Genomic DNA, 27,173 nt, shown 5'->3' with positions numbered 1-27,173 from the left:
AAGTTTACTGCCCCCGCAGAAGCAAAGCCTTCTGAAACTTATTAATGAATATCAGGACTGTTTTTCTTCAACGTCCAGAGTTCGCCAAACGCTGTTGACGAAACATCTCATAATTACGGATGAAACGGCCAGACCCATACGGCAGAACCCATACCGAGTAGCTCCGCGGGAACGTGAGGCCATAGAAAGTCAGGTGCGAAAGATGCTTCAGGATGACGTTATTCAGCCGTCAAAAAGTCCTTGGGCATCACCGGTAGTATTGGTGAAGAAAAAAGATGGCACCTTACGTTTCTGCGTTGATTACCGCAAGCTCAGTCAGGTTACAAAAAAGGACGTTTACCCGCTGCCTCGTATAGACGACTCTCTCGGTCGACTACGCCATGCACGCAATTTTTCGTCTATGGATTTACGGAGCGGATATTGGCAAATAGAAGTTGTCAAAAGAGATCAAGAAAAAACAGCATTTGTGACACCCGATGGTCTTTATGAGTTTAAAGTTCTCCTGTTCGGCTTGTGCTCAGCACCGGCAACGTTTCAGCGGCTCATGGACACAGTCCTGTCAGGCCTAAAGTGGCGAACGTGCCTAGTATATTTGGACGATGTAATTGTATTTTCAGCGACATTTGACAAGCACTTGAAGCGACTACACACGGTATTTCAAGCGATACGATTGGCCGGACTAACACTCAAGCCAGAAAAATGTCACTTTGGGTTCGAAGAGTTTCTTTTCTTGGGACACCTTGTCAGCAGTGAAGCAGACAAAATAGCCGCTGTTGCAAGTTTTCCTACGCCATCAGACAAGAAGGCAGTGCGGCGATTTTTAGGCCTGTGCGCCTATTACAGACGCTTTATTGAGAATTTTTCGTTTACGCATCACCTTTAACACAACTCGCCCGAGAAGACGTCACGTTTGTGTGGGGTGAAGAGCAACAGGAAGCGTTCAACGAGCTGCGACAACGTCTTCAAAGCCCGCCAGTTCTCGGACACTTCGACGATGACGCTCCGACAGCGGTTCGCACCGATGCCAGCAATGTCGGCTTAGGAGCTGTGCTCGTTCAGTGGCAAGATGGCGCCGCACGAGTAATTGCTTATGCAAGGCGGACTCTCTCACGTACAGAGGAGAATCACTCTACCACTAAAAAAGAGTGTCTTGCGGTGGTGTGGGCGGTCATGAAGTTTCGTCCATATTTATACGACCGCCGGTTTAAAGTCATCAATGATCACCACTCGCTTTGCTGGTTGACGAACATGAAGGGCCCGTCAGGACGATTGGCGCGCTGGAGCCTCAAGCTTCAAGAATTCGATATGGCTATAGTTTACAAATTCGGAAAGCGACATACAGACGCCGATTGTCTTTCTCGCGCCCCATTAGAAGACGTAAATGCTGAAGATGATGACTATGCGGCGTTTGTCGTAGTAGTCAACACGTCTACAATCGCACAGCAGCAACGCGACGATCCCGAGTTGCAACCCCTTATTGATTTCTTAGAGGGACGCACATCTGCTGTGCCAAAGCTCTTCGCAAGAGGGGTAGCATCGTTTTGTTTGCGCAATGAGGTCCTTTATAAGGTGAACTTTTCTCTGACTGGCAACACTTACTTACTTGTTGTCCCAACACCACTCAAAAGAAGTACTAGAGGCATGCCATGACGAACCGACATCCGGTCATTTAGGCCACACACGAACGCTATGCCGAGTGAGACAGAAGTATTACTGGCCGAAACTGACGGCAACCGTTCAACAGCACGTTCGGACTTGTCTTGAGTGCCAACGTAGGAAAGTGCCAGCCGTCAAACCAGCAGGGCTCCTCCATCCAATGGATGTGCCGGAAACTCAATTCACTCAAGTCGGAATGGATCTTCTAGGACCATTTCCAACTTCAGCTGCAAATGGATAATTGTAGCCACATACTACCTTATTCGCTACGCCGAAACCAAGGCTTTGGAGCGGGGCACAGCAAGTGAAGCAGCACAGTTTTTCATTGAGAATATAGTCCTGAGGCATGACGCTCCATCTGTAGTAATAACTGACAGAGGAAAAGCGTTCACAGCCGAGCTATTACGCACAGTTTTAAGTCTAAGTGGGACATCTCACCGGCACACAATGGCATACCATCCACAAACAAATGGTCTGACGAAACGGCTGAACAAAACACTTGCGGATATGCTTTGCATGTACGTCGATGTGGAACATAAAAACTGGGACGAGATACTGCCTTACGTCACTTTCGTTTACAATACGACACAGCAAGAGACAACATGCATGACACCATTCCGCCTTCTCTATGGCCGTGACGTCACAACCATGCTTGACGCTATGTTGCTGCATGAAAGTGATGGCGTTGACACAAGTGCAGACTACATAACTCAGCTTGCTGAAGAAGCCCGCCAACTTGCCCGCGTACGTATTCGTCGCCACCAGGACTATGATACAAGGCGCTATAATCTTCGTCACCGACCTGTCTCCTATGAACCAGGACAAAAAGTTTGGATCTGGACCCGAGTTCGCCATCGTGGCCTCTCGGAGAAGCTCTTGAGACGGTACTTTGGGCCGTATAAAGTCGTCAGTCGTCTCAGTGAAGTTAACTATGAGGTGACTCCCGACAGTCCACATTGTTCAAGTCGTCAAAGACATGCACCAGAAGTTGTGCACGTAGTTCGAATGAAACCTTATTTGTCCGAATGAACCCGTGGGCTGCCAGTGACTACAAAACCTTCCGCCATGATGACGAAGCATCAGGATAATGCCTTCTGGAGACGGAGGCTAATGTCACGGGTATTAACCGTAAGCACAAAAGGAGGAAGAAGCCAGCATCACGTGTGGTGGTCTCTGGCGTTTTCGAGGAAGACGACGTTGCGCGTCTGCTCTTGCGCTTTGTTTTTGTGTGCCAATAGAACCTTGCTGTTAACGTCGAAAGGAAGCCTTGTGTCCTGTTCTTTGCACGTTGCGACAATATATATAAATAAGGAAAGCAAGAGTGCTTACAACAAAATATTCAAGAAATGCAACATACGCACAGGTGAGTGTATTTATTAAAACAGAACTGTCTCATAGGGCTCGGAGACAGACGTTCACAAGTCATCTTCACGCACGAAAAAGAAATTGTGCCGATCAAAGGCCGCACAGTCCACGTGCTGTATTTGTTGCATGTAGTGGCGAGCCGCATCCAGCATAAAAAAACGCCTGTGCTCCTTTTAAGTGCAAACGTACTTTATAAGCAACCCTGAATCCACCGTCCGCGGTGCCCCTCCTCCTCTCTCCTAGCAACTGGGCAAGGAGCGTCTGTAGCAACGGCGCAACAACGTCACACACCACGTGATTGCGCGCGCTCTGCCCTCTGCTCCGTGGCTGCGCGCGCCGCCACGACTTGCTCGAGATCGGCAAGTCGTCATAGGTATAGATCCATCGCAGGCATCAATTTAGACTGCAATACCTCGAACAATGAGTACAACGCAATCGAATGCGAGCATTGCATGTGTCGTTGAAGATGTCGCGCCGGTTGAAGACAAGGCAGCGCGGCGAAGAGCCCGTGATGCCAAGCGCAAGCGGGCGAAGCAGCCTGCAAACGTAAACTCACCAAGATTTTATGAAAGGGTCTAATGGTTCCTGGGAATCGCAATGTGATCACACAGGGGAGTTTACGTTAACTCACTGGCGAATGCCAACAGATTTTAACATTACTCCCCCTCATAGCATCACCCTGTGCATTCGCACTTAACCATGTTCACCCTCGGGGAAATGCTTGGGAGTTTTTCGTCATGCCTTGCGGTGTCACTACAACTAAATTACAATGTTCGCTCAGGTAGGCGTTCACGTGCGACTTGAATTTCGCGGCTTTTTTTATATGGTTAAAGAAGGGACTGTACGCTGGCAGGCACTTAATAGAGTGCAGGGAATTAGCCAAAGCCGCCTGTTCTGCTCGAGCGTGAGCAGGTGTGTTATCAAAAAGGAATACAGCTTCGGTATTTGGCTCACCATGTTCTACACAGGCCGAAACATCACTGAGGAAATCATTAAAAACAACCCAATGAACTTTGTCCACCACAGTCCAGTGCATAACTACGTTGGCGGACATGCATGCCATAATGTTCAAGTTCGCTCCCTTTGTCGTTGTGGTCATGTGCACAGCTGGTTGTCCTTTAGCTGCCCTGCCGAAATTCCTGGAACACCAGATATTGAAGTTAGTCTCATCCAAATAAAAGCGGCAAACACGCGTTCCATCAGACTGCAGCCATTGGGGGTACAGCATGCGGCTGTGCTTGATATCGTCACGGTTGCGATCTGTGGGCCTCTGCGTCACTACCTTCATCGAGTAGCAATGGGCACCCAGAAAGCGATCGACTGTGCTTGCACTGATTGTTCCTCCTGGCATTTCTTCCTCCAGGGCCTCCTTTATCTGCTTTAATGTAAATGTACAGTTTTTGTCGACAATTCGTCTCGAAGTACTCGCGACGTCATCTCCAAACTTCCTATTTGAACCCCTGCCATGCTTTGATGTTTCTCTGTTGGTAGTGGCAATAAATCTTGCTGTTTTAATGTTGATGCCTAAAGCGTCGGCCAGTTGCTTTAGGTCGCTGCTATGCCTGTAGACGTCCACAATCCTAGCCCTGTCAACCACCGATACTCTGCTGTTTTTTCGACAAGGTGGAATGGAATTTGAAAGGACAGTAGACTGTAAAAATGGACCCAAGCGAAGCTTTGCACATGCCTGACTTTTTTTTCTTTTTATCACATTGTGCAATGCTCCCTCATATATATACATATATTTTTTTTTCTTTCCTCTGTGCTAGGAATCGAAGCTTCATTCACATGCTTAGCAGTGCAACACTTCCATTGCTGCAGGCAACGGCAGTCGTGTGAAACAGTAAAAGGCAACAACGAAATAGGGCGACGTTTATTGACAAGTGACCTCAATAAAAGATTAAATTGCCATATCTGACACAACTGATTGCTGCAAAGTTCACAATCAAGAAAGCATCATTTATTGATCAATATTGCATATAAATGAGTGTGTGATGATGCATTTCTGTACCCTGACTAGCACTGAGTTTTTCGTTAAGTGTGCCATTGTCACCACTGAAATCTGTAAGTGGGAAAAGCATTGCTTGAAGGGATACTAAAAGCAAATATTAAGCCGACGTTAATTGTTGAAATGGCGGACCATAAACCTCGTAGTGCTAGTTTTGTGCCAAGGAAGTGCTTATTTTGAAATGATGTTTTAATGGTTCGCATCACGTTAGTGCACTTCAAATAATTTGTGCATAACAGCGGACTCTTACGTGCATGTCATCGTTTTCGTGCCAAACTACGCGGCCGCCAACACTAGTAGCAGCGGATCAAAAATAGCGGGAGCCACAGTAGCAACAACGGCCATTGAACGATTTCCTACCATCTCGGAGGCCATGACTCTGCTTGTTCAGTTCAACTGGGCCCTGCTAGATGGCACCACCTAACCACCCAAAATCTGAACTTTTGAACTACTCGCGCCATCCCCCATAGTAAAGCCGGGTTTTTTTCCCCTCTTTCTATAAATAAAACAGAAACGTACAAGCAGCATTTTATTATGTCTCTTGATGCATGAGAAGTTTTCTTATTGCAACTAATTTTATTACTAGTGATTAATTGTAGGCAGGCACTTTCACATCATCTGGATCATTTTGCAAGTGTCCCTCTCATTGCATACGTCATGTGATACATTTAGCTTAACTTGATTGTAATTAAGGCAATGCTATTGGTAATATTGCAGTATTAGACGTCATACATTGAGCTTTCACTGTGACATAAATTTTCCTTTGCCTTTAGGGTCTCTTTAATAGACCTTACGCAAATTTTTCGCCATTTGATAGAGGTTTGAGGAAGTTCCCAATTTGGCGCCATATTAGAGGCTTGTTTCCGAATTGTGTTGCTGTCACTGCTATAAATTCTTGCTTGTACAATAGACTCTCATTAAACGAAACCTGAAGGTACCAGGAAAATATGTTCAATTTAACAGGAATCTGTTTACTGAGAGGTGAACAGGGGTGTGCAATACAAGTATGAAACCAATCATAGAGGCAATTGTTCCATTTAAGCAGCAGTTCCATATAACAGATTTTCGTTTACTGAGAGTCTACTGTATTTGCATTGATTGTAATAACTCGGGGCATAGAGACGTCGGGTGGGTGTGTAAAGGCCTACACACTCAAACCTCATTATAATGAAAATAAGCTCGTTATATCTAAAATTTAGTTATAAAGGTACATTCCTAATATTATATCTACTATGAAGACTAATTTTCATTTACTTTGTTATAGCCAAAATTTCGTTACATCCTGGTTTGTTATATTGAGCTTTGAGTGTACATGTTAACAACCTTTCCTTATTATTGGGTTGACAGTTATGTGCAAAGAACTGCCTCACAGCGGGAAGAAGGTGCAAGTTTGTCACCGAGTCCAAGATAGTGAAACATTGCGCCAGGTTATAAGTTCAGTCTGTTTGTTTTCGGTCTTGCAAATAAAGCATTCTTAGCTCTCTGAATGTCATGCGCGCTGTGTAGGGTGCTTGGGAGGACAGTGATGACGATGAGAAAGTGTTGTTGCCTCATTTCAGAGTGTATTCCTTAAGGGAAAGCCTACGTCGACTTGATGTATTTTGCTTTCCCCCTCCCTCTTTTTTTATGAAAATATTTTGCTCAATTACGTGTTATGTATAAAATTATCGCACGGTTAAGATGTAAAGAAGTTCCTGTTCTCATGCACATGTAAAGTGAACATCAAAAGTGTTGCTGGCATTTTATGCAATATCTATTTGAAAGGTGCTTCTAAATAACATATTCCAAGAATATTCACCTTCAGGGCCTACCTTATAATTTTAACTCGTTGCAGTAAGACAGGTTTACTTTGCAGACTGATTGATCCCTTGCTAAATTACCTCAGCGCGTAACCATGGTAACGTGCCGAGTCGAACTTAGCACATTTCTCGGAACAAATTTTTGTTTATCAGTTTCTCACTCACAAAAAGTACCACACACTTGAAGCAGCTGTTAACATTTCATTACGCACAGAGTTGGTTTGGATACACGATATTTCTGAAACGGCATCAGCTTTTGGAAGACCTGATATGTGTTCTTGTTGTGGCATGAATTTTCGGTAAGGGGGGTGCCACAGCATTGAAGTCGTCTCTCTGAATTTCGCAGCGATACCAAATAAAATGCTTCAAAAATATGCATAGTAAAGCATCCAACCAAAAGCTACAGTGTTAAAATGCCACAGTAAAAAAAATTAAAACTAACACGCTCCAGCACATCACCGAGAATTAATGACGTGTACGAGCTGCCTGCCTAACGTGTAATTGTAATTGCAGTGTAATAATGATTCAGTTCTGAATCTTGTATATGAAGCTGTTTGTGCCTATGGCGCGAAAACTTTCTCGTTCTGGTACGACACAAAAAATTTCATGATAAGCACCAATGCGGTCAAATACGGCATCTATTAAGAAAGACACGAAACATGGCGTTAATCGTAAGCAATAGCCTAAGCAACAGAGCAATTGGCTGCTTCTCATTGGCCGCAAAGATATCTAATAATATGAAGGTTAGTTTTCTGCAAACCCTTTTTCAGCATCACAATTTACTCTGTGTAGGCAGCACAGCACCTGAAAATATGTCATTCTTGCCGTTCCTATCAACCGCCGCACGCCGGTACGTACACTTCGCGAATGCTCACATGCAGCATGACAGAAGTATGTGCAGCTGCCACTACACGCAAGTTCTACGATACACCACAGTTAAAGACAACTTTTAATTCTCCCTTTGCTTTCCGTGGCCTAATCATCTGTTGGATTTATGTCTAACAAAAAACAAGCTCACCGCCCCTCCCTTTTTATTTAGTGCTGCAAGTATCGTAGTTTAATGCGTCTGACAACAGTTTATGTGTCAAGAAATGTAGTTTGTTGAAAAATGAAGGTGCATACTGCAGTGGCAGAAAGAGGGGAGCGGATGAAAATTGAAATGACAGAACATTCCTAGATTTTGTTCCTCTGGCTGCTGTTTTCTCCACTTAGGCATTTGATTTACACTAGTTTATTGTCAGTACAGCGTCATAAGAAGCTACCTTTTTTATAAAATGGCTGACGTCTCAGATTTTAGAGTGGAGACGCTTTAAGAATGGTACTTGGGCACTCTTGTGATGCAATCATGTTTGAAACCATCTCCATGCTTAGCATGCCTATATATATATATTAACTTTTTTTTTTAGACAACAAATCTGTTGATGCTGTAATCTTGTATACCTTTTGCATGATCCTGAAAGCTCCTGATAATTTTGCTTCATCTCTGTTCCAGCAGATCCGCAATGAAAAGGAACTGCCAGTCATTCGTTCCTTGCTACAAGAAAATCCAAATGATCGGCCAACAGCAACACAGCTCTTGGAGAACCCAATTTTCGCTGCATTCAACAAGAAACTAAACTAGGCCACTGCTGTTTTTAACAGCTGGGAAGGCTAAGATGACAATGGCTGGAACTCTCAGCCTGCCATTGATGTGGCATCAGTGAACTGACGTTTTGTTTTCAGCATCAAGCCATGCTTTTTCTTTTTTTAAGTTGGGTAAAATCCCAATTACTACAGCTATCTGTGATAGGAAGGAAACTTCCGAGCATATTAAGCAGTATTTGTAACCATATATGCACATAGCTAGCTACATCACTGCCTGTTGACATTATCAGTCATTCTGGAATTTGACATGCACAGAAGAAAGTTCTTATGCTAACACAAGCTAGTCTCATCATTTTGGAATGAGTGTTTTCAAAATAAATGTTACTGAAATTTGTGAGCAATAATTTCACAGAAGCTTCAATTTCAGTGGTGCCCCTGTTTTAATGTACAAAGTCTGTTGGAGTACTTTAGAGTAAGTAGTGATGAGGACCTAGTAGTTGTATGTACTGAACATTGCGCTGTTGTATGCGATTCCTGGCTACATCAGCTGTATGTACCGGTAAGTCTGCTGTTGGAGGGAGCATGGGGGCATATCGCTTATGCTCCGCACAGCGTAATTCACAGGAATCTGCTGTAACAAAGTGCATGCATGCAACAATGCAGGGGTGGCACATACACTGCGTGGCTTCATTTCCACAGTTCTGTCATCTGGCCGGAAATGTGGAGTGACATATTGCTACATCACACATGAAATACAAAATTAGATCAGCATATTTTAGTATTTCAGAAACAAAAATATAGAAACTACATTCCCTTGAATAGCCTAGTAGTGCATTAAATCTTCGTTAACTTGGTATACAGCCCTCATTCTTTGGTGCAGTGATTTACAAGTAGTTGCACTTTAAATTTTCGCATGGCTCTTTGCTTACAATTTCCTGGTAGGACTACGGTAATGCAGCCACTGGTGAGCCAAGCGAAAGGATGGTGCTATAGTAGGCAACACGGGGAATGGATTGCCCCAGGGTTGTTCCATGCATGCACTTAGTTTTTGCTGCTTTCCATGCATGGTGCTAGGCTCTTGCATCTTTCCTCCAACTGTGAATTAACCTGTGTACTGTTGGCCAGAAAATGTTCATGACTGCCTTAATGACAGCAAAGCTCATGGAAGTACAGTAACTTCCCAAATACAAGAAAGTGCAAACTTGTTCATATTATCTTGCCTGTTACTACTGAGAATGAGGTAAGTTATAGGAGCGTTTATATATTGTTCAACATGATTAAGAATAAACTTGCAATGGTTCTTTACTTCGATGCAAGTCTGTGTGGCATCGCAAACCATGGCATTCTTGCCAGGGTGATGTGCGAGCTCAATGGAAGTTGTCATAAGCCCAGCATATGTAGATTCCAATAATGAGTTCTATGAAGACCAATGCAAGTGGCAAGCTGGCTGCCATCAGCCAGAAATTCAGTATTGGTAGTCTGTACATAAGTTCATCTCAATCACAAAGAAAGGTGATAAGGTGCTTTTTCTCTATGTCGAGTTTGTAGAAGATCAACCTGCACAGTCAGCTAATTGCAAAATATCTTTAAAGCATTGAAATCGATGAAAGAGACACCAACATGAAATTCGTCTGGCAGGTCTTAATATCTGGGGTTTCATGTTCCAAGACCACAGTATGATTATGAAAGACTCCGTAGTAGAGGGTTCCGAAAACTTCAACCATCTAGGGTTCTATTAAAATGCACCTAAATCTAAGCACACGGGCCTCAAGCATGCTCGCCTCGTCGAAAATTTTGCCGCCGCAGCTGGGATTCGATCCCACGACTATCAAGGTCTTGAGCATCTGTGCACCTAACGATACAGCAGTGTCTTCACAAGCTGTACACGGGTAACATTTTGAGAGTATTTAATTCTGTACATCAGCCACTTGAAGGATGATGGAACACAAATGGACATTCAGCCGTCATGAACTTCAGCTGTGGAACATCTCAGTCCTGAAGCAGCAAGTAGGAAATGCCAGCACCAAGAGCAGCAATGGCAGCACTTGCAATAGGAACTGAAAAATAAAACAACAAATATTTGTCAAATTTACTGCAACGTTGTAATGTAGTTTTGTGAACCTGAACACACCTCAGTCTGAACTAGCTTTGCCTTGTGTGTTTAGAAGCACAATTTCAGCTTTCGTTTAAAAAATTCTTGAAGATCTATTATACTCTTGAAAACTTCTCTTGACAGCTCTGTGAAAGCTACAGAACCAAAGTGCTTGCCTTCTACTGCAACAAAAAAAAAAAAAAGTAAACAGACACGTTTCTCATTTTGCTTTATTTATTATAGACTGATGCAGTTGCAAGAAGTTGTAGGTAAAATTCAGTTACAGTGCTGTTTTCAAAAATGCCTTGCTTTTCTTTCCATTTCTTTGACAGCACCACCTCTTCAGCGTGCCAGTGATTTAATGTAAACATTCTGTCCATGACTTAGTGGATAAGTGTGTAGTGGAAAGCATGCTGTTTATTTCTCAAAGAAAAATATACTCGTAATATGGCACTAAAATGTATGCTGAATCATCAAAGTGTTTTCCATTCAAATTTTCATGTATGAAATTTTCTCAACAAGTCAACGATACAAGTAAAACTGAAATTAGCCACAAGCTGTCGTACCATTTGAAAAAAAATTTTGCACCAAACAATATGTTTATTAAAATATGGTAATGTTTTAGTTTCATAGGCATGACTTATTTTTATGTTTAACTTATTGTCCAAATTTTTATAAATCAAAATATCAGTTTTTTTTTAAATAAGTAGAAGTCATAAAAATATTGTTTAACTGTCAATGATAACTACAATACGACAGTACCATTTACTAGCTGATTAAGGAAGCCCCTGCAACATGTTTATTCAAGTGATTATTGAAGGACCTCACAATCGAAGTTCATTTTCGCACAAATTCATGGCCACAAAAATTTTTCGCTGTGTCTGCTTATTCAAGACTACTTGAAAAATGAGTTTTCTACTTATTTTGTTCATGAATTATGAATATCTTCCTTGTCTTTTATACCTGCAGAAGTGAACTAGAGTAAATTAGCAGAATGGTATTGTGGGCGTTTGTTGATTACTTTGTCCTCATCTCTGCATGATCATCACCATCATCCGCTTGTCTCTTGGTCCTCATTGCCACTGTGTGATCATCATCTTCAACTGGGTGCAGGCTCTGCTCGTTTGTTTTCCAAAATATTGCCTCGAATAAATGCTGTTGTAACCAAGACTTCATAGTATGATTTATCCTGTAGGTCTTGTTTGAAAACTAACTTTGCAGGGTGTAGTGGTTTTATAACAACTCAATTTCGCTTGGAGATGCTGTAGTTATTAAAATGCATTGTGCCTATTACTAAAAACCAGAACTTTAGACAAAATGCCTTTTTTTTTTTCCTGGCGTCCGTTTCGAGCCTATTTTTCATATAAGCACGAACTAAGGGATGGGAAACATTTTAATCCTATATTTATTGTGCTTACAAGTGCCTATATTGAGGTTCGTGCCTATACGAGCTTTTCAGTGCCTAAAAATGCCTTTTCACGTTCGCCGAGTAAACGTTGTGTTCAAATGAGCTCTTCATATGGAGGAAAACAAGAAGCACTTGGTGTGGCCGACAACACATGCATAGTGCGCTATTTTTTTTTGTTTTTTCTTCATTAGTTTTTCGCTACTGGTAAGGTACGATTATGGTTTGATGTAGGGTCGACGCGCGCATACGCCGAGTTATATCGATGAAACAGATCATAAGTCGATGCACTTCCACAGCTAACGTATATCTAGACTCTGCCAATGCGCTCCGACGTGTGTGATGTTTGCTAACGCTCCGATAACATCGCACTTAAACGCGCTTTTACGTGAGCGGGAAAAGCGAGGCTAGCACCTATAGTGCTAGCGCCCCCCCCCCGCCCCCCCCCCCCCCCCTAAAAGATTTCCGTCGCTTGGTTTGAGAGTAGTGCAGCTCGGCGGTTGCGTTTGGGAGGCTATAGTATAGTGTATTTAGAATGTACGCTAATCAGCCGAAACTAAGCTAGCCTAGCACTGCCGACTGCAGCCTACACATAAGTTTTGTTGGCATTTATGTTTTTCATAACGGCAGCTGCCCAAAGTCTGCCGAGTAATGCGGAATAAAGAGGAGCCGTAGAATGACCTTCTCAGGCAATGGACCAGTGGATCACAGCACTACTCCATCGATCGAGAAAAGGTCTATGTGAGAAGCCGGGGAGAAGAAATTGGAAAGATCAACAATATTTAAAGTTTTATGTCCACTCTGAAGCACGCAGAGGCATAAAGCTTCCAAAATTGGTTACGGAACTGCCAATTCATTTAAATAACCCCTGAATCTGCGCAAATAACATGTATTTTGTGGTCATTGCACGGGCACACAGACTCATTTTGTTATTTTTATATCAACATCTGTGAACTCGCATGCATTTATTACACAAAATGCAGCCACATGTGAAAGCTTCACTGACAAAAGCCACTTTCGACTTTGTCGATTATACTGTACGGTAATCCACAATTTAAACTTGTCGAGTAACATCATGCAATAAAGGTATTCACTAAGTGGTGGAAGTATACATCAGGAACAGGATCAATATCGCGTTCAACGCTTAAAGGGGAAGTTTAAGGATACCCTTTTTTTTTTTTTTTTCGGACGTGCAGGAAAGGTTCGCCTCCTCGCCAATAGACCTGTCACTGACAGGATTGCCTCAAAGCTTGAATCTGCCTTGGAAAGAATCCTAGATTGTACTGCTAAAGCAAAGTTTCGAGTGGTGCTGATTCAAATATTCTGGGTGTAATTGAAGCATTAAAAGTGCTAGGCCACAAGTACACTTTTCAGTGGACGTCGAGCCTTCTTTTTCGCATAAAAGCAAATACTGACTGAAAGCAAGCACAATTCAAGGCCGAAAACCATTTATAGCTTTTCCCACAATGTAAAATTACCTCAGCTTTCACCTAAATCTGTTCAAATGGTTGTGCTTCTTGCTATTCCTTTTCATGGCAAATATAAATTCAGTTTTCCTAAAGCACAGAATTTGCCTGCTGTGTTTGTTAAAAGTTGAATATTTGTCCTGAGCACGCTATTGAAGTACTGTGCTTCTTGTTATTCCTTTTCATGGCAAATATAAGTTTAGTTTTCTTAAAGCACAGAATTTGCCTGCTGTGTTTGTTAAAAGTTGAATATTTGTCCTGAGCATGCTATTGAATTATGAATTGTGCCTATATATGCCTAAATGATAGTTTTTAATGCCTATTTATGCCTAAATGGAAGTTTTTAGGGTCTATTATAGGCACCCAAAACATTCTTTTTTCGTGCCTAAAATTCCAGTCTCTACTTATTACATACCTACTAAGGCAGTTTTTATTCGTGCCATGCGTTTTTCAGTTGTTACTATTGGCATAAACACCCAGTTCTCAGCAGCAAGTTTTAATTATCTGAATATTTTTTTATCTAGAATTCTAAAATAACTAACCTTTACTAGATAGTACTATAAATAGCTTTTAGAATGTCAAGTATGAGCAGACCTATAGGGATTTGCTGAATGCTTTAAGCGCCTTCTCTCTTTTCATATTAGAGAGCACACTGAAAACTGCGCAAGCAGGCAAATGACAAAGGGGCACGAAGATAAGTCTCTTTGTTTCTGCACATCATGACCTTGATAGCTTTTTTTTTTTTAGCATGGACACATTGCATCGTCTTGTGGTAGCAACAATAAGTATAGAGGTTTGCACAGAAATATGAATTCTTCAAATGCTTTGAAGTCAAACCCATTTATATTAGACACTGATGTAAGAGATAAATGAGTATAAGGGACACCAGTTTGCCTTCATTGAAATAGCTGTTAAAAAAATGCGCAAATGTACACCTCATATAAAAGACGGCACTGCTGTCTGGTGTATGTCCCTTATAGAGGGGTTGAACTGCATATTGAATTATTCAATATTCGCTTGACAACTAGTTCCAATTTCTTAGGGTGTTCAATGAAAGTTGGTTAAAGGGTATTCAAAATAATGACCAGATGTACTCAGTCGAACCCGTTCATATCAAACTTTTGAATATTGGTTCGATACATCTTGTAGTTGGATATAAAGTTTTTAAAGAATTTACTGTATTTCTGAAGCAGGTTTCAATAGAAAAGTTGGCTTCATGGCTCTGTTTCAGGATAATGCTGAAAAAAGTCGCAGTTTTGCCGCAAAGCCGAAGCAATGAATGCAATATCAACAAATTGGAGAATGGCAAGCAGATCGAAATGTGCCCTGCGTTTCTCATGCACAAAGGATGCACAAAACGTACCCACAGGTACAGATTAACACGAATAAGCGTCTCGGTTGTTACTTCAATATGTCTGAAAAGCGCAGCACCCTTTTCGCAAACGAAGGCTGTGCAATGATTGCAGTGACCTTTGTGTGCTGGTAACTACAACAAAATTGTTCTGACAAACTCAAAGGCTAGCCAAGATGTACGATTCTCCCCACTGCAAGATAAGGGCGCTATCGAGCATACATTCCCTTATTCTCTACACAGGCCAAATCACGCGTGAGAGATGAGAACCGCTGCACGCTCACTGCGCCATCTTGCTGATAATGCTGAAAACACCATAGTTCCCCCATGAGATGCCTGTCAACAGGGGTAAGTGGTAGATATGAATAGCCTGCCGTTTGAACGTTGAAGGAGGTACTTCTTGGTGGCTCAGTGGTTAACGCCTCGCATTCACGTCGCGGAGGTCCCACGTTCGATTCCACGCGCCGGAGTCTTTTTGGGGGGGAGGGGGGGGGGATTTTTTCTAGCGTTTTTCATATATATATATATATATATATATATATATATATAGATACGTATACATATAAGGTGCATGACATCGACGCCGGCAGCGAAATCCAGCCGAGAGCATCTATATAATTGCTACCGCAATAAAAGGTGACTTGCAATCCGGGGGCAAAGGGTAAATACCGTGTATATGTAAACGCCTCAATATCTGCATTTGGACCTGGTGACTGAAACCCCTGATCTGTATTGGCCTAATGAAAGCCTTCTTTTTCACTACCACATTCAATGGAGGGGGGGAGGGGGGATTGAGGCTCCCATGTGAAATTTTTCAATTTTTATGTGTGTGTGTATATATACGCATGCATGAACACATAGGCATGTGCACGAGGTTGAGAGGGGGGATTCAATGCCAGCCACATACACTGACATAATAGGAAGGGGGAGTGCCGTAATAAACCTTTGCCCCCCCCCCCCCCCCATTAAAGCTACACACACCACGAATAAAATTATTGGCTATGCTTGGCATCCTTTTTTACACAGCGGCACAATCAGTCTCGCTTTTTTTCTCCACATTTGCTCTGAACACGCCATCTTCGTGGAGAACAGGTTCTTCACTTTCAAGGAAGCTGCGACATTAGCCAAGAGCACAGAATCAAAAGGCGACCGAGCACAAGTCAATCGGCATGATTGAATCATGGAGAAGACAAGCAGTAGTTTCTACTTTTTCCATGTGATACCCTCCTAATTGCACAGCTTAAGCTCTCAATTGCAGGTGGGAAAGCTCCCTTCGGCAAGAAAAAGTCAACTTTTAGTGACAGAAAGCTAACTTTATGCAGCGTTTTCTCCCTGCTCAATGTTCAACATACAAAGTGTTCTGGCTATCTTTTTTCGGTGTAACTGTACATTTTCCCGTTCACTTATGTGAAAGTGCTGCCATGTTTGAAAATAGCCCCGCCGCGGTGGTCTAGTGGCTAAGGTACTCGGCTGATGACTCGCAGGGCGTGGGTTCGAATCCCGGCTGCGGCGGCTGCATTTCCGATGGAGGCGGAAATGTTGTAGGCCCGTGTGCTCAGATTTGGGTGCACGTTAAAGAACCCCAGGTGGTCTAAATTTCCGGAGCCCTCCACTACGGCGTCTTTCATAATCATATAGTAGTTTTGGGACGTTGAACCCCACATATCAATCAATGTTTGAAAATAGTTCAAATTAGAGGACAGTGATTCTATTTAGCTGAGTTTGATATAGTCAAATTGACTGTGTACTTGAGTATGTAACCCCCTATAAAGAGTGCTTCACTGCAGCATGGGGTTGCTATGCCATAAAATCATTTGTCTAGGAAAAATCTGCAATGCTCAAAGCCACATGTTATAGCTGGTAAGAAGTTCCTATGACAATGTGGGCTGACAACTTTTGACCACCCTGCGCTTGCTTTCACCCCGATGAATTATTTTTAAAGTCTAAAAGTTTTTATACAGACCTACATGCGTAAAGTACCATTAACATTAAAATGTCACTCATTCAACTCTATTTCTACGCAGTTCCTGCTGTTATTCAAAGTTGATTCCACATTGAACTAAAGAAGTGCCATTTGCACATGCCTAACTTTCAATTTTAAAAATACTGAGAAAGTTAGATCATGCCAAAAATTCTCATTTTTTTTTATAATGTGACATATACTTTAAGCACTATTTGATTCAAAACTATTTTCTCAAATCGCTACTTATTTCTAATTCACTTTTAACCTCAAGTCTACTACAGTCAACTCTCGTTAATTCACACTCAAAGGGACCTCTTAATTTTATTTGAATTATCAGAAGTTCTCAGATATATGACTGTGGGTGAGATGACACCACACGTTATACTTATGCATTGACTTCATATGATTTCAAAATTTTTGAAGTGTTTTTAAACAATAACTGCACACAATGAAGAGAAAGCAGAGGTGTAAAGTCCACAAGTTCATTGGCCATTCACTACTCATCAGACCTTTTAAAGAAACCGTAAATTGCCAACTGCTTCTTTGCTACTAGCATATGTGCCTTCAGCAGAAAGCTCTCTATATCAGTTCAGAAGCATCACGGTTTACCATGCATGTGCTTCGTTTCATACATTTGTTTACTAGCAAAGCTTTTTTCCTTGAATGCCTGAGATGCTTATTTTTTCATTCTTAGACTGTTAGAATTATATAAGCACACACATTTTTAAATCGTAATGGAAAAGCAGCAGACATTTTCTGATATGAAACTACAAAAGGTATGAATTAAAACATTGATGGGGTTTGAATTAAGAAGCTTTTAAATACATTGAAAGAATGGAGGGCCAACTAACAAATTGAATTTTGTTAGAATTAATCAAAAGTGTGAATTTAATATTAAAGTTTGAATTATTGTGAGCCTACTGTATATGCCAATCCCTACTTTTGATGAAAATAAGCTGGCCGAAAAATCCTTGTCGTACTGCGCCAGTAACAAATCACTCAACACAAGAGCTAGGGATAACACTGACTTTTTTCTTGAAGGGGGGGGGGGGGGGGGCGACAAAAGTCATTTTCAAATTCTAACAAAAGAGCAGAGGCAGAGCTTCAGCAGTTCATTGCAGCTATTTGCACTCATTCCACAGGCATGTTCACAGACATTCTCTATCGTGATTATGTGAGGCAGAGAGGTCTTTGACATGTACAAAAAAAACTGTTGTACCTGCAGTGCACAGAGACTCAAGGCACAACAAGGCTTCTGTAGGATTTCAAAGAAAATGCAGGTCCTCAATTTTCAGCAGCAATAGATTGCTCTGCAGGTATGAACCCAGTGGCTTTTGCCACGTGTTTCACTCTGATACAATGACTCTAAAGGGCATCCTTCTCCAACTGTCTTGGTAGTGAAAAAAAGCATTCAGACACAATGCCTTGCCATTCTTCGTTGAAGCTGCCAGTTTCGTCCTATTAGCCTCCTCACATTCCTTGACTGCTCCCTTCCTCACTTTTTGCGAATTCCCTGTGACTTACTGGAAATTTGCATTGAACCCAATGTGAGCATTCTGTGCATAGTCTTCAGGATTTAAGATGAACAATACTAGCTGCATGCCAGCGTTCTGAAAAGAGGACACCAATTTGAAGACATCAAGACATGTTTCTAAGTTACAACATACTGGAAGAGAGACATCAAGACATGTTTCTAAGTTACAACATACTGGAAGAGACTCGGTGCCATCCTGAATACACCTACCACACTCTTGCTTCATGCCTGCTTTTCTAGTTGTGTTTTGCACTTCACTAAAGTCAGCAGTTTAGTCTAGCATGGGTTGGTGACTACTTCTGACCAAACGCCACAGTGTTCTTGGTTCATCTTGGTTGAGGAACTTCTCCAATTCGATGGAGGTCTCGACTTTACCAAGGCAGGCAATTAGCTGCTTTTTTGGGGTGTGAAAGCAGAATATTTTACCAAATTTCACCAGGATGGAACATAGCCCAATTTCTGTTGGGAGGGCATGCTTCCATTCAGGCAACAAGAAGGTGAATTCGTCTGCATGCTTAAGTGCACTGAATACGGGAAAACTATAACCGATGTCTATGAAACGGTTGGAAGGATCTTACAAGCATGGTTATGTTTGGAGGCAGGCCTTTCTTAGAGCGAAACCAACAGATGAGCATGAATCGTTCACAAGTAGAGTCATGCATACAGAAAAATGCTGGAGCGCTTGACAGCGGCATTGTGTCCACTCTCCTTTGGTGTTTGTTTTGTTGTTTTTCTCCGCCTATATTGCCACTCACACATAGTGGGTTGACTGCAAGAGCGGCTCTACCATCTGGAGGAAAGAAAGAAGATCGCGTGCTTCTCGACTCGAGAGCCAGCCACGACTGACGCATCGTCCCAGCGCTAGCTATTCGGTGGTTTAATTAACCCCCAGTACTTGTGATTCATCGTGACAAATTGGTGGAGGTGCTGGGTATTAGGCGTGCGTCCTCGTACGTGATGATCCTGTGTTGAATGATGGACGTCTGGCGGATCTTTGAGTAACTTGCGAAGCAAGACCTGTACTCGAACAAGAGCGCTCGCAGCGCACTCTGGTTATCGGTGGACAGATCAGGATTGATGTCAATGTTGCTCATTGACGTGTGTGCGTTATCCACTATTTCTGACGTGAGACAGTTGGTTACGTTTGCTACTTCGTGGGCAAACGCTATCAAAGTGCCACGGAAAAGGTGTCAATGCTCGTTGCTAAAGTTGGTAACGAGCAATTCAGATCGGCCATCACGAATGTGTATTACACTTCTCGCTACACAGATGCCTTGCTGTAGGAGGTGTTCTAAATTTGTCTCGGCCACCACATCGCCATCGCTCAAACCACAGCATGTTACGTCAACTAGAACACTTGCTCAAGGAGGAAGCGTCATGCTCTGTTCAGAAATACGGAGTACGCCGACACGCCTTCCGTCATCCTGCACGTTGATTGCTCGCTGGGCTGAAAACGTGACGCAGCACTCTTGCAGATCAATGATAGCTCCATTTCCCTGTAGAAAGTCAACTCCCAGAATGACGTCACGGGAGCATTCACGTAGAACAAGGCAGCTTGCTACGAATGTATATCCTTGAATCTGTACTCTAGTTGTGCAGGCGCCCAGTGAAGTAACGACATGGCCACCAGCAGACCGAATCTGCGAGTTATGCCACGGCGTGATTACTTTCTTCAGCTGTGTTGTCAGTTTGCCGCTAAGTATGGAATAGTCTGCGCCGGTGTCCACTAACGCATTGACTACACAACCATCAATTGTCACTGCTATGTCGAGTGAAAGCCAGCTATCCTTTGCAGCAGCAGGTGATGTCGGACCAGTTTCTGTACGGTTCTGTGTCAATAGGAGGTCTTCAGCACTTCAATGTTCAGCGACCCCGCCCCCAGCGGTCACTTCGGCTAGTTTTCCCGGCGGCGGCTGGGAGATCGTGCGGTAGAATACCGCTGGGGCGTTGATGAAAATTGCCTCGGTGATGGCGAGTGCGACTGGCACCCGGCATACGGTGGTGTATGCTGCTGGGAGAGGTAGTTTTCGATGTCGCGTGGTCTCTGGCCGTAACGGGGTGGCGGCGAGTACGCAGAGAAGCCGCGAAGCCTAAGACGGCGATATTGGCACTGGCGGTACAAGTGATCAGCTTCTCCGCAGTGAAAGCCTAGAGGCCGGTGATCGGGTGTGCGCCAGACATCAGACTTCCGAGGAGACGAGTGCTGATCGTCGATGTACTGAAGCGGTTGCACCGAACGATGGGCGACAGAAGCGCCACGGACAAAGGGCAAGGGCGGTGGCATATACGTGCCTTCGTAGTACGGTATGTGCTGTGCTGACTCGTGTGAAACAGCAGGGACAGGATGAACGAACAATGGCGGCGATGCAGCAGGGCGTTCAAGGCTTCCGCGTAGGTTGTCCCACGGTGGTATTCAGCAGGAGCTGATGCAGCTGTATCAGGAGGCAAGGTGTCCCGGAGGGCCTGGTGCAGCTGATCCTTGATCACAGTTGCAATAGAGCTAACCGTAGGGTGAGGTGTTACACCAGCCTTTTGCAATTCTTCACGTACGATATTACGAATGACTTCACGTAAGGAGTCATTGCTGGTCCCAACGGCGGTGAAAATGTCAGCAGTGGACATGCCACTGACTTGCCTGTCGTATTGATCGGATCACTGCTGCAGCATTTTTTCCATTGTCACGGCTTCGGACAAGAACTCCGCGACCGTCTTCGGAGGGCTTCGCACGAGGCCGGCGAAAAGCTGGTCTTTGACACCGCGCATCAAGTGACGCAACTTCTTGTCCTCAGTCATTCTTGAATCTGCCCGTCGGAAGAGGCGCGTCATGTCTTCGACGTATGCGGTCACAGTTTCGTTTGGCAACTGGACGTGGGCACGAATAGCTCGTTCAGCTCTTTCTTGGCGGTCAGCGCTGGCATATGTCTGCAGAAGTCTACGAGAGAATTCGGGCCACGTCGTCAGCTGCTCCTCTCGATTTCGATACCACGTGCGTGCCCCGTCTTCGAGATAGAAGTAGACACGACCCAGTTTCGCCTCGTCGTCCTACTGATTCAAGGTGGCTACGCACTCGAAGTTTGTCAACCAGTCCTCAACGTCCTCGCGCTCCGTACCATGGAACGTCCCCGGTGCCCGTGGGCTTTCCAACGTATAGCGGTTCGACGACGTGCTTCCCGTGCCGGTTGGTAAGGTTTACACTGAAGTGCTGGTCATGTTTGTTGACGTGGTGGGAGCAGTATCGTCGACTTCCGGAAGCAATCCCCTGATTCGGCGGCTGGTCCGCCGAATCAGGGAATATATAGTCTGCTAGTTCCAAGAAATAAGCCAGTTGACACAGTCCGTGAATTGTCCTATTTTCTTGCATGGCCCCATCGTTCCCACTGTTTCACCAAAAGTGCAAAGCCAGGCAGCCATAATCACCAACCAACAAGCGGTGGACGTTTGTGGAGGCCACAGCTCACTAACTTCAATATGTATGACTCCCACTGGTGGTTCTATTCCAACTTGGGGGGGGGGGGGAATCCAAGTATCTTTACGCAGTGAATTATGGTGAGTGGGTGAAAAACTGGAGAGTTAAATGATCCACCCACTCGCACATGTAAATGAGTGACAACACGTGTGTACAGCATATACAATGTTTTATTGGTCTCAACTTGTATGTTGTGTTGAGTTATGCATTCTATTTTGCTATCATTATTACTGCTTTGTGATCTGTGAAATTTAGAGCCAATGGTTCTTCGATGGGATCTAGCCCAAAGTTGGCAAAGACAAGGTCTATGCATGTTTTCTTTATATTTAGGTATTTGTAGAGTAGAGAGTCTTCTAAGGTAGTACTTAAACCACACGTGTGAATGTAACGTGTCTGGACTAGGCCAGACTTGTACGAGGGCTAGCATATCAGCCTTCGCTTTATCTACAGGTCTATGGCTGCGTCGTCAGGCATGTTTCTCTGAAGGTATTGCATCATTTTCTGAACGTCTATCAGAGCGTTAAATGACTGATGGTCATGAACAAGAGTCGCAGAGTGATTGTTCGCTGCTTCCCGAACTCTAGCTTGTTTGGCTAGCTTGTTTGGCTAGCTTATTTTGTGGGTCAGTAATGCCTTTTGTGGGCGAGAGCGCATTTACGTTTTGGTTAATGGCAGAAAGAGAATGTGTGGTCTGTAACGCACTTATTCTTCATCGTCATCAGCCACAGCACAAAGTGCACATAATGAATGCCTTACAGATGTGTAGCGAGTACCTCGCTTTTCAGCAGAATGACATGGCATAGTGGGTATTTCCCTACTTCATGAAAATTCCGATGGGTGTATAGTGGGTACCTTGCATGTGCTGTACCGGACAACACACAGTGGACTGTATAAACATGTGTAAAAGCCACACCTCATTTTTCTGAAGTACATATCCGAAGAAAAAAAAAATCCGCATAAGGGCCGCACCCACACTTTCGTTGACCCACACGTATTCAAAATGTGCGTGCATGCGGCCTTTTAAACATTGTCAATAGATGGCACCAAAAAACCCACCATCACCATCATTATATTGTACAGTGGCAGCAGTACGTAATTAGTATATTTTGTTGAAATTTCTTCGTGCCAAGGTGCTCATCAAGTTTGCTAAATATTTCAACACAGTGTTTATACTGTGGTTACCTGAAGGTTAAACCAGGATTTGACCCTTCGCGTCTCGTACTTCTATATGAACGCGTAATCCTTATCGACTTAGCATCACCAATCTCACGTCTCCATGTATTATGGTGTTATCGATGTTATCTGGTTCAGCTGTCTGGTTGTGCACGCCGTATTGTCACTCGTGTTTGTCTGTGTGCTGCCGAGCGTTTACGTTGTGGCACAATGAGCAAACACCTGAATAGCTACATGGCTGGCTACAAGTTATAGGTAGTTGAGTATGCTCTCGAGCACGGGAAAGGTGCTGCCGGCAGAAAATTTGATGTAGACGAGAAGTGCGTTCGATGACGGTGTGCGCAAAAGGAAGAACTGCAAAATACCAACAGCAAAAAGCGCGCTTTCCGAGGAAAGCTGTGCAAGTTTCCGCAACTGGAAGAAGACTTGTTCCACTATGTGACTGAAGTACGGAACGACGGATATGCACTGACAAGAGAGATGCTGCGCGTAAAGGCACTAGCCTTGGCACGTGCGAAGGACATACCGGCCAGGACTGGCTGGGTGCGACGATTCATGAAGAGAAAGGATCACTCTTTTTGGCGAAAGACCACATTGTGCCAGCGTTTGCCAGAAGACTACACCGATGAGGTGCAAAGTTTCCACAAGTACATAATGGGCCTTTGCCATGAGCATAATTATCTGCTGTCGGAAATAGCGAATGCAGATTAAACCCCTGTGTGGTTTGACTACCCGGAAAATTACACAGCGGAAGAGAACGGCAAAAAGAGCATTGCCGTGCAGACGACCGGAGCGGAGTGGCGACGCTGCACCGTGATGCTTTGTGTCACCCCGGACGGGCGGAAGCTACCCCCGTACGTTGTGTTAAAAAAGGAAAAGAATTCCGAACGAAGTGTTCCCCAAGGGAATCATTGTTCGAGCCCAAGAAAAAGGTTGGATGAACGATGAGTTGGTTCTTGACTGGGTGAAGTGCGTCTGGCAAAACCGACCGGGAGCATTGTTGGCCAAATGGTCACTTTTAGTGCTAGACAGCTTCCATGGTCACCTGACCGATAAGGTAAAGGAGCAGCTGCACCGTGTCAGCACAGACATGGCCGTGATTCCGGGGGACCTCACTGGAATGCTGCAGCCTTTGGACTTCAGCGTTAATTGACCTTTTAAGGTTGAATTCCGAAGCTCTAGACTGAGTGGATGGCAAGCGGCAGTCACAAGCAGACGCTGACTGGACGGCTGAAGAGGCCACCCTTGGTGTCGACAGATGTCGTATCACGAAGCTTTAAAGTAATCGGCATATCCAACAGCTTGGGTGGTGCCGAGGACTGTTTGTGGGAGGACGATGTTCTGCAGCACGCCATCTCGGACTCAGAGTCTGAGGACTCGTTGAGCGACGACGATATATGCTGCAATAAACGTTTTTCGTTCGGTAGCTAGTACGTTCTCTCTCTCTTTTTTTTTGCCCCTTACAAGCGTTTATACGGTAGCTTAGACCCTAAAATGCTTCGACCCTAAACGCCAAGTGGTGAATTGGCACCATTTGGTCACCTGCCTATTCTGCCTATAATTGGATGCAACTACAGAAGACGCACCACCCAGATGAGCAAAGTGCGACTAACTAAAAAAATAGTCCTGCTCATGTTCTCAGTCACATTTTGTGACAGCAAACTCACCAGCCATTCTGCTCTTATCAGTCTTGAGCACATACCCATTGATGCAGACTCCTATTCATCCACCTTTGAGGAGGAAATGCTGGTAGCTTTTGAAATTGTATCCAGCTTCGTACAGGCATACTCATAGTAATGCAACCAAAGCACTTACTGAGCATGTTGCGTCCTCTTGAAAGCTGTTCTGTGGCTTCTGTAATAATTTCCGCTGTTTCAACGCCATCAATGACTTGCTGGTTGCTTTCTGGCAATAAAACAAAAAAGGATAATGACATATTGTGTTCCCTATTATAAAATCTGGAGAAAAACATGTGACCTGGTGAAAGTGACATTCACATTTTAATACCTGCATTGCTAGAGCTATGATGTGAATGTGCAACAATGGTAAGAAAATACTTGGGGGGGGGGGGGGGGGGGAATGCTCACCTGGCGAGTGCTCTGTGTCGAGCTCAATGTCTCCAGCTGAAACATCAAGACCAAGCAGTTCTTGAAGGGCCTCCAGAGAATCACAAGCTGCATCCCCATGAAATATGTAATCACACAGGGTCAAACCATGGTCACCCAAAGGTGCAAACACTCTCTTTGGGAGCTCATGAACCAGTGAAGGATCTGGAAAGAAAAAGAAGAGCATGCTGCTGTTTAAAAAGCATTCCAGAAAAGTATTTTTTTTATTGCCTTTTTATTGCATTGTCTAGTTGTGAATGCTTTGCTGTGAATGACCCTTACTAATAAGAAATTCAGATGAAGTAGTCGAATTTTTTCGTGGCAAAGATAATACAGCTGATTTTGTAGCCAGGATAGAATTGTCAGTCTCATATTTTATGAATTTGTTGGAAGCTAATCTCAACAGCACTTTTGTTTCTCTTTAAGATGGCATTTACAAAAGAAAATCATTTGTATCGGGTCCAGTGTAGCACCAATTTTATGTGACATCGTTTTATCACGTATTCATCAGGTACTACAACATGTTTCTATGTCATCTTATCTTTTCAATAAGTACGTTGACAATTTTGTTTTATTATTTCTTTAGACAAATTGTGCCCTATGAAATGGTAGACCTCCTTTTAGATTTTAGAACAGATGCAAAAGAAGTAACTATCACTCATGAGCTTCCTACTGACAATTACTTGCAGTCTCCAGATATAAACCTAGGTGTGAAAGACGACCATGTTTATTGTGCTTACTTGCCTCACAGTACAACAGCGCTATTATACTATATACAATTCTGCACACTCCATGATTTAAGCGTGGCATTGCTCTGCATTGCCTTCAATCTGCGCTGCACAAGTTCTGTTTGCATAGGATGCACTCAGATCAGCAGACTTGAAAAAGCTAGCTTCCCTTGGGCAGTCTTGAATGTCATGGAAGAATCCTGGCTACAGAAATGAAAAATTTTAAGAAATGAAAAAAATTTTAGTCTGGCAATTTTTCTGCAAAGAAGCTAAACTTGGAAGGTTTACCTTATTAATCAATGCAATGATGTATTCAGTCCTTTTGTAGTTGGAAAAAATAAAACGTCCTGCAAGACGCTGCAATCACTCGATCTGATTTATTAGAGTTAGTCGGTACGAGTTCCACACTATACCTGCGTACTCCAAGATGTGTCGAACAACCATAGTATAAGCGTTAAAGGGGCCCTGCGACACTATTTGAGCATGTATCTTTTATCAAATCTTCTGGTGCTGTGGAACACGCAGATATTCTGCGCAAACGACAATGCCGAAATTGGCGCTGTTGTATTTTAGTTCACGAGTAAAGTACCTTGATTTCAGGCTGCGGCGACACATATCAGCTATTTTCGTTATGGGACGTGATGTGTCATGTGACGTGACGTCAAAGATCGTTCGCTTTTGATTGGCTTGACGCCAATCACACTTTTTCAGAAAGAAATCCCTCCTGTTTCTAAATGATGTATTTCAAGAACAACGAACACGACACTTGGTCGGCAAACGAGGCTATAATATGCCAGCAACCAAAGGCGGAAACGCATTCCGCATTTTTAGCAAGCCAAAAATGAGACATGATGCAGAAGCTGGTGTTGCCGTAGAGCGCGTCTGACATGCAAGCCAAGAAGTGACCCCACCCAAAGGGTATATATGTATCTTGCACAGCGTGATCGTTAATGTCTGCTACCCGACCTATGAGGTTCGTCTCAACCATGCTCACGACGTAGTCAAAAGGAGCGGGTAGTGAAGTATTGTGTGAAGGCCATCATAAGGTGACATTTCCAGTATGTCTTTATAAGATGCATGCTGTGATTGGAAGCAGTCTTTGACAATAGCGGCCGAGTAAAACGTGAAGGAGAATGTTTTTCGTCGTCTGCTTGAGGATTCATAACTTCACTTTCCGTAAATCAATTTCCACAATTCCTATTGCATTCGCCTCAGTAACCACTGCTACACATGTTGCTGTGCCAAATAAGGCTGTCCCAAAAGTGTCGCAGAACCCCTTTAAGCTTTACATGAGGAGAACTTGTCTTAATTTGCGTCATAGCATTCCCAGCTTTTGCTGAGCTGACCCACAAATGCTGGCAACGTGCTCACTCCAACTTAAGGTATGCGTTGTAGTGTACACATATGCCGAAGGAGTACAGCCTCTAGCGTGGGTTCGGTCTTAGCGCGCCGCAGGGCCAGGTTAACCGTCGCCATGG

At 43.6% G+C, this 27,173-nt stretch overlaps 2 protein-coding genes across 7 annotated transcripts in view; one reads left to right on the top strand and one right to left on the bottom strand.

Moving 5' to 3' along the window:
- LOC119187516 (serine/threonine-protein kinase 31) overlaps positions 1-9,717 on the top strand; it is a 280,654-nt gene extending 270,937 nt beyond the window's left edge. For 3 of the 5 annotated variants that reach the window (XM_075878712.1, XM_037435655.2, XM_075878713.1), the window contains one exon: positions 8,321-9,717. In XM_075878712.1, the coding sequence (XP_075734827.1) occupies positions 8,321-8,449 (129 nt within the window). In that variant the 3' untranslated portion in view covers positions 8,450-9,717. The remainder of the gene's footprint in view (positions 1-8,320) is intronic. The other 2 variants (XM_075878711.1, XM_037435656.2) reach the window with 1 other exon arrangement.
- A 585-nt stretch (positions 9,718-10,302) lies between these two features.
- The window catches only part of LOC119187517 (protein odr-4 homolog), a 48,050-nt gene continuing 31,179 nt past the window's right edge, over positions 10,303-27,173 (bottom strand). The window contains exons 9-11 of one of the 2 annotated variants that reach the window (XM_037435658.2): positions 24,950-25,132; positions 24,678-24,767; positions 10,303-10,469 (exon numbers count right to left, since the gene is read on the bottom strand). In XM_037435658.2, coding sequence (XP_037291555.1) covers positions 10,402-10,469; positions 24,678-24,767; positions 24,950-25,132 — 341 coding nt within the window. In that variant the 3' untranslated portion in view covers positions 10,303-10,401. Of the gene's footprint in view, positions 10,470-10,556; positions 10,687-24,677; positions 24,768-24,949; positions 25,133-27,173 lie in introns of those variants that run through there. The other variant, XM_075878714.1, reaches the window with a different exon arrangement.

Source organism: Rhipicephalus microplus, chromosome X, assembly GCF_043290135.1.
Source record: "Rhipicephalus microplus isolate Deutch F79 chromosome X, USDA_Rmic, whole genome shotgun sequence".
Taxonomy (NCBI): domain Eukaryota; kingdom Metazoa; phylum Arthropoda; class Arachnida; order Ixodida; family Ixodidae; genus Rhipicephalus; species Rhipicephalus microplus.
This window is presented reverse-complemented; position numbering and strand designations above follow the sequence as displayed.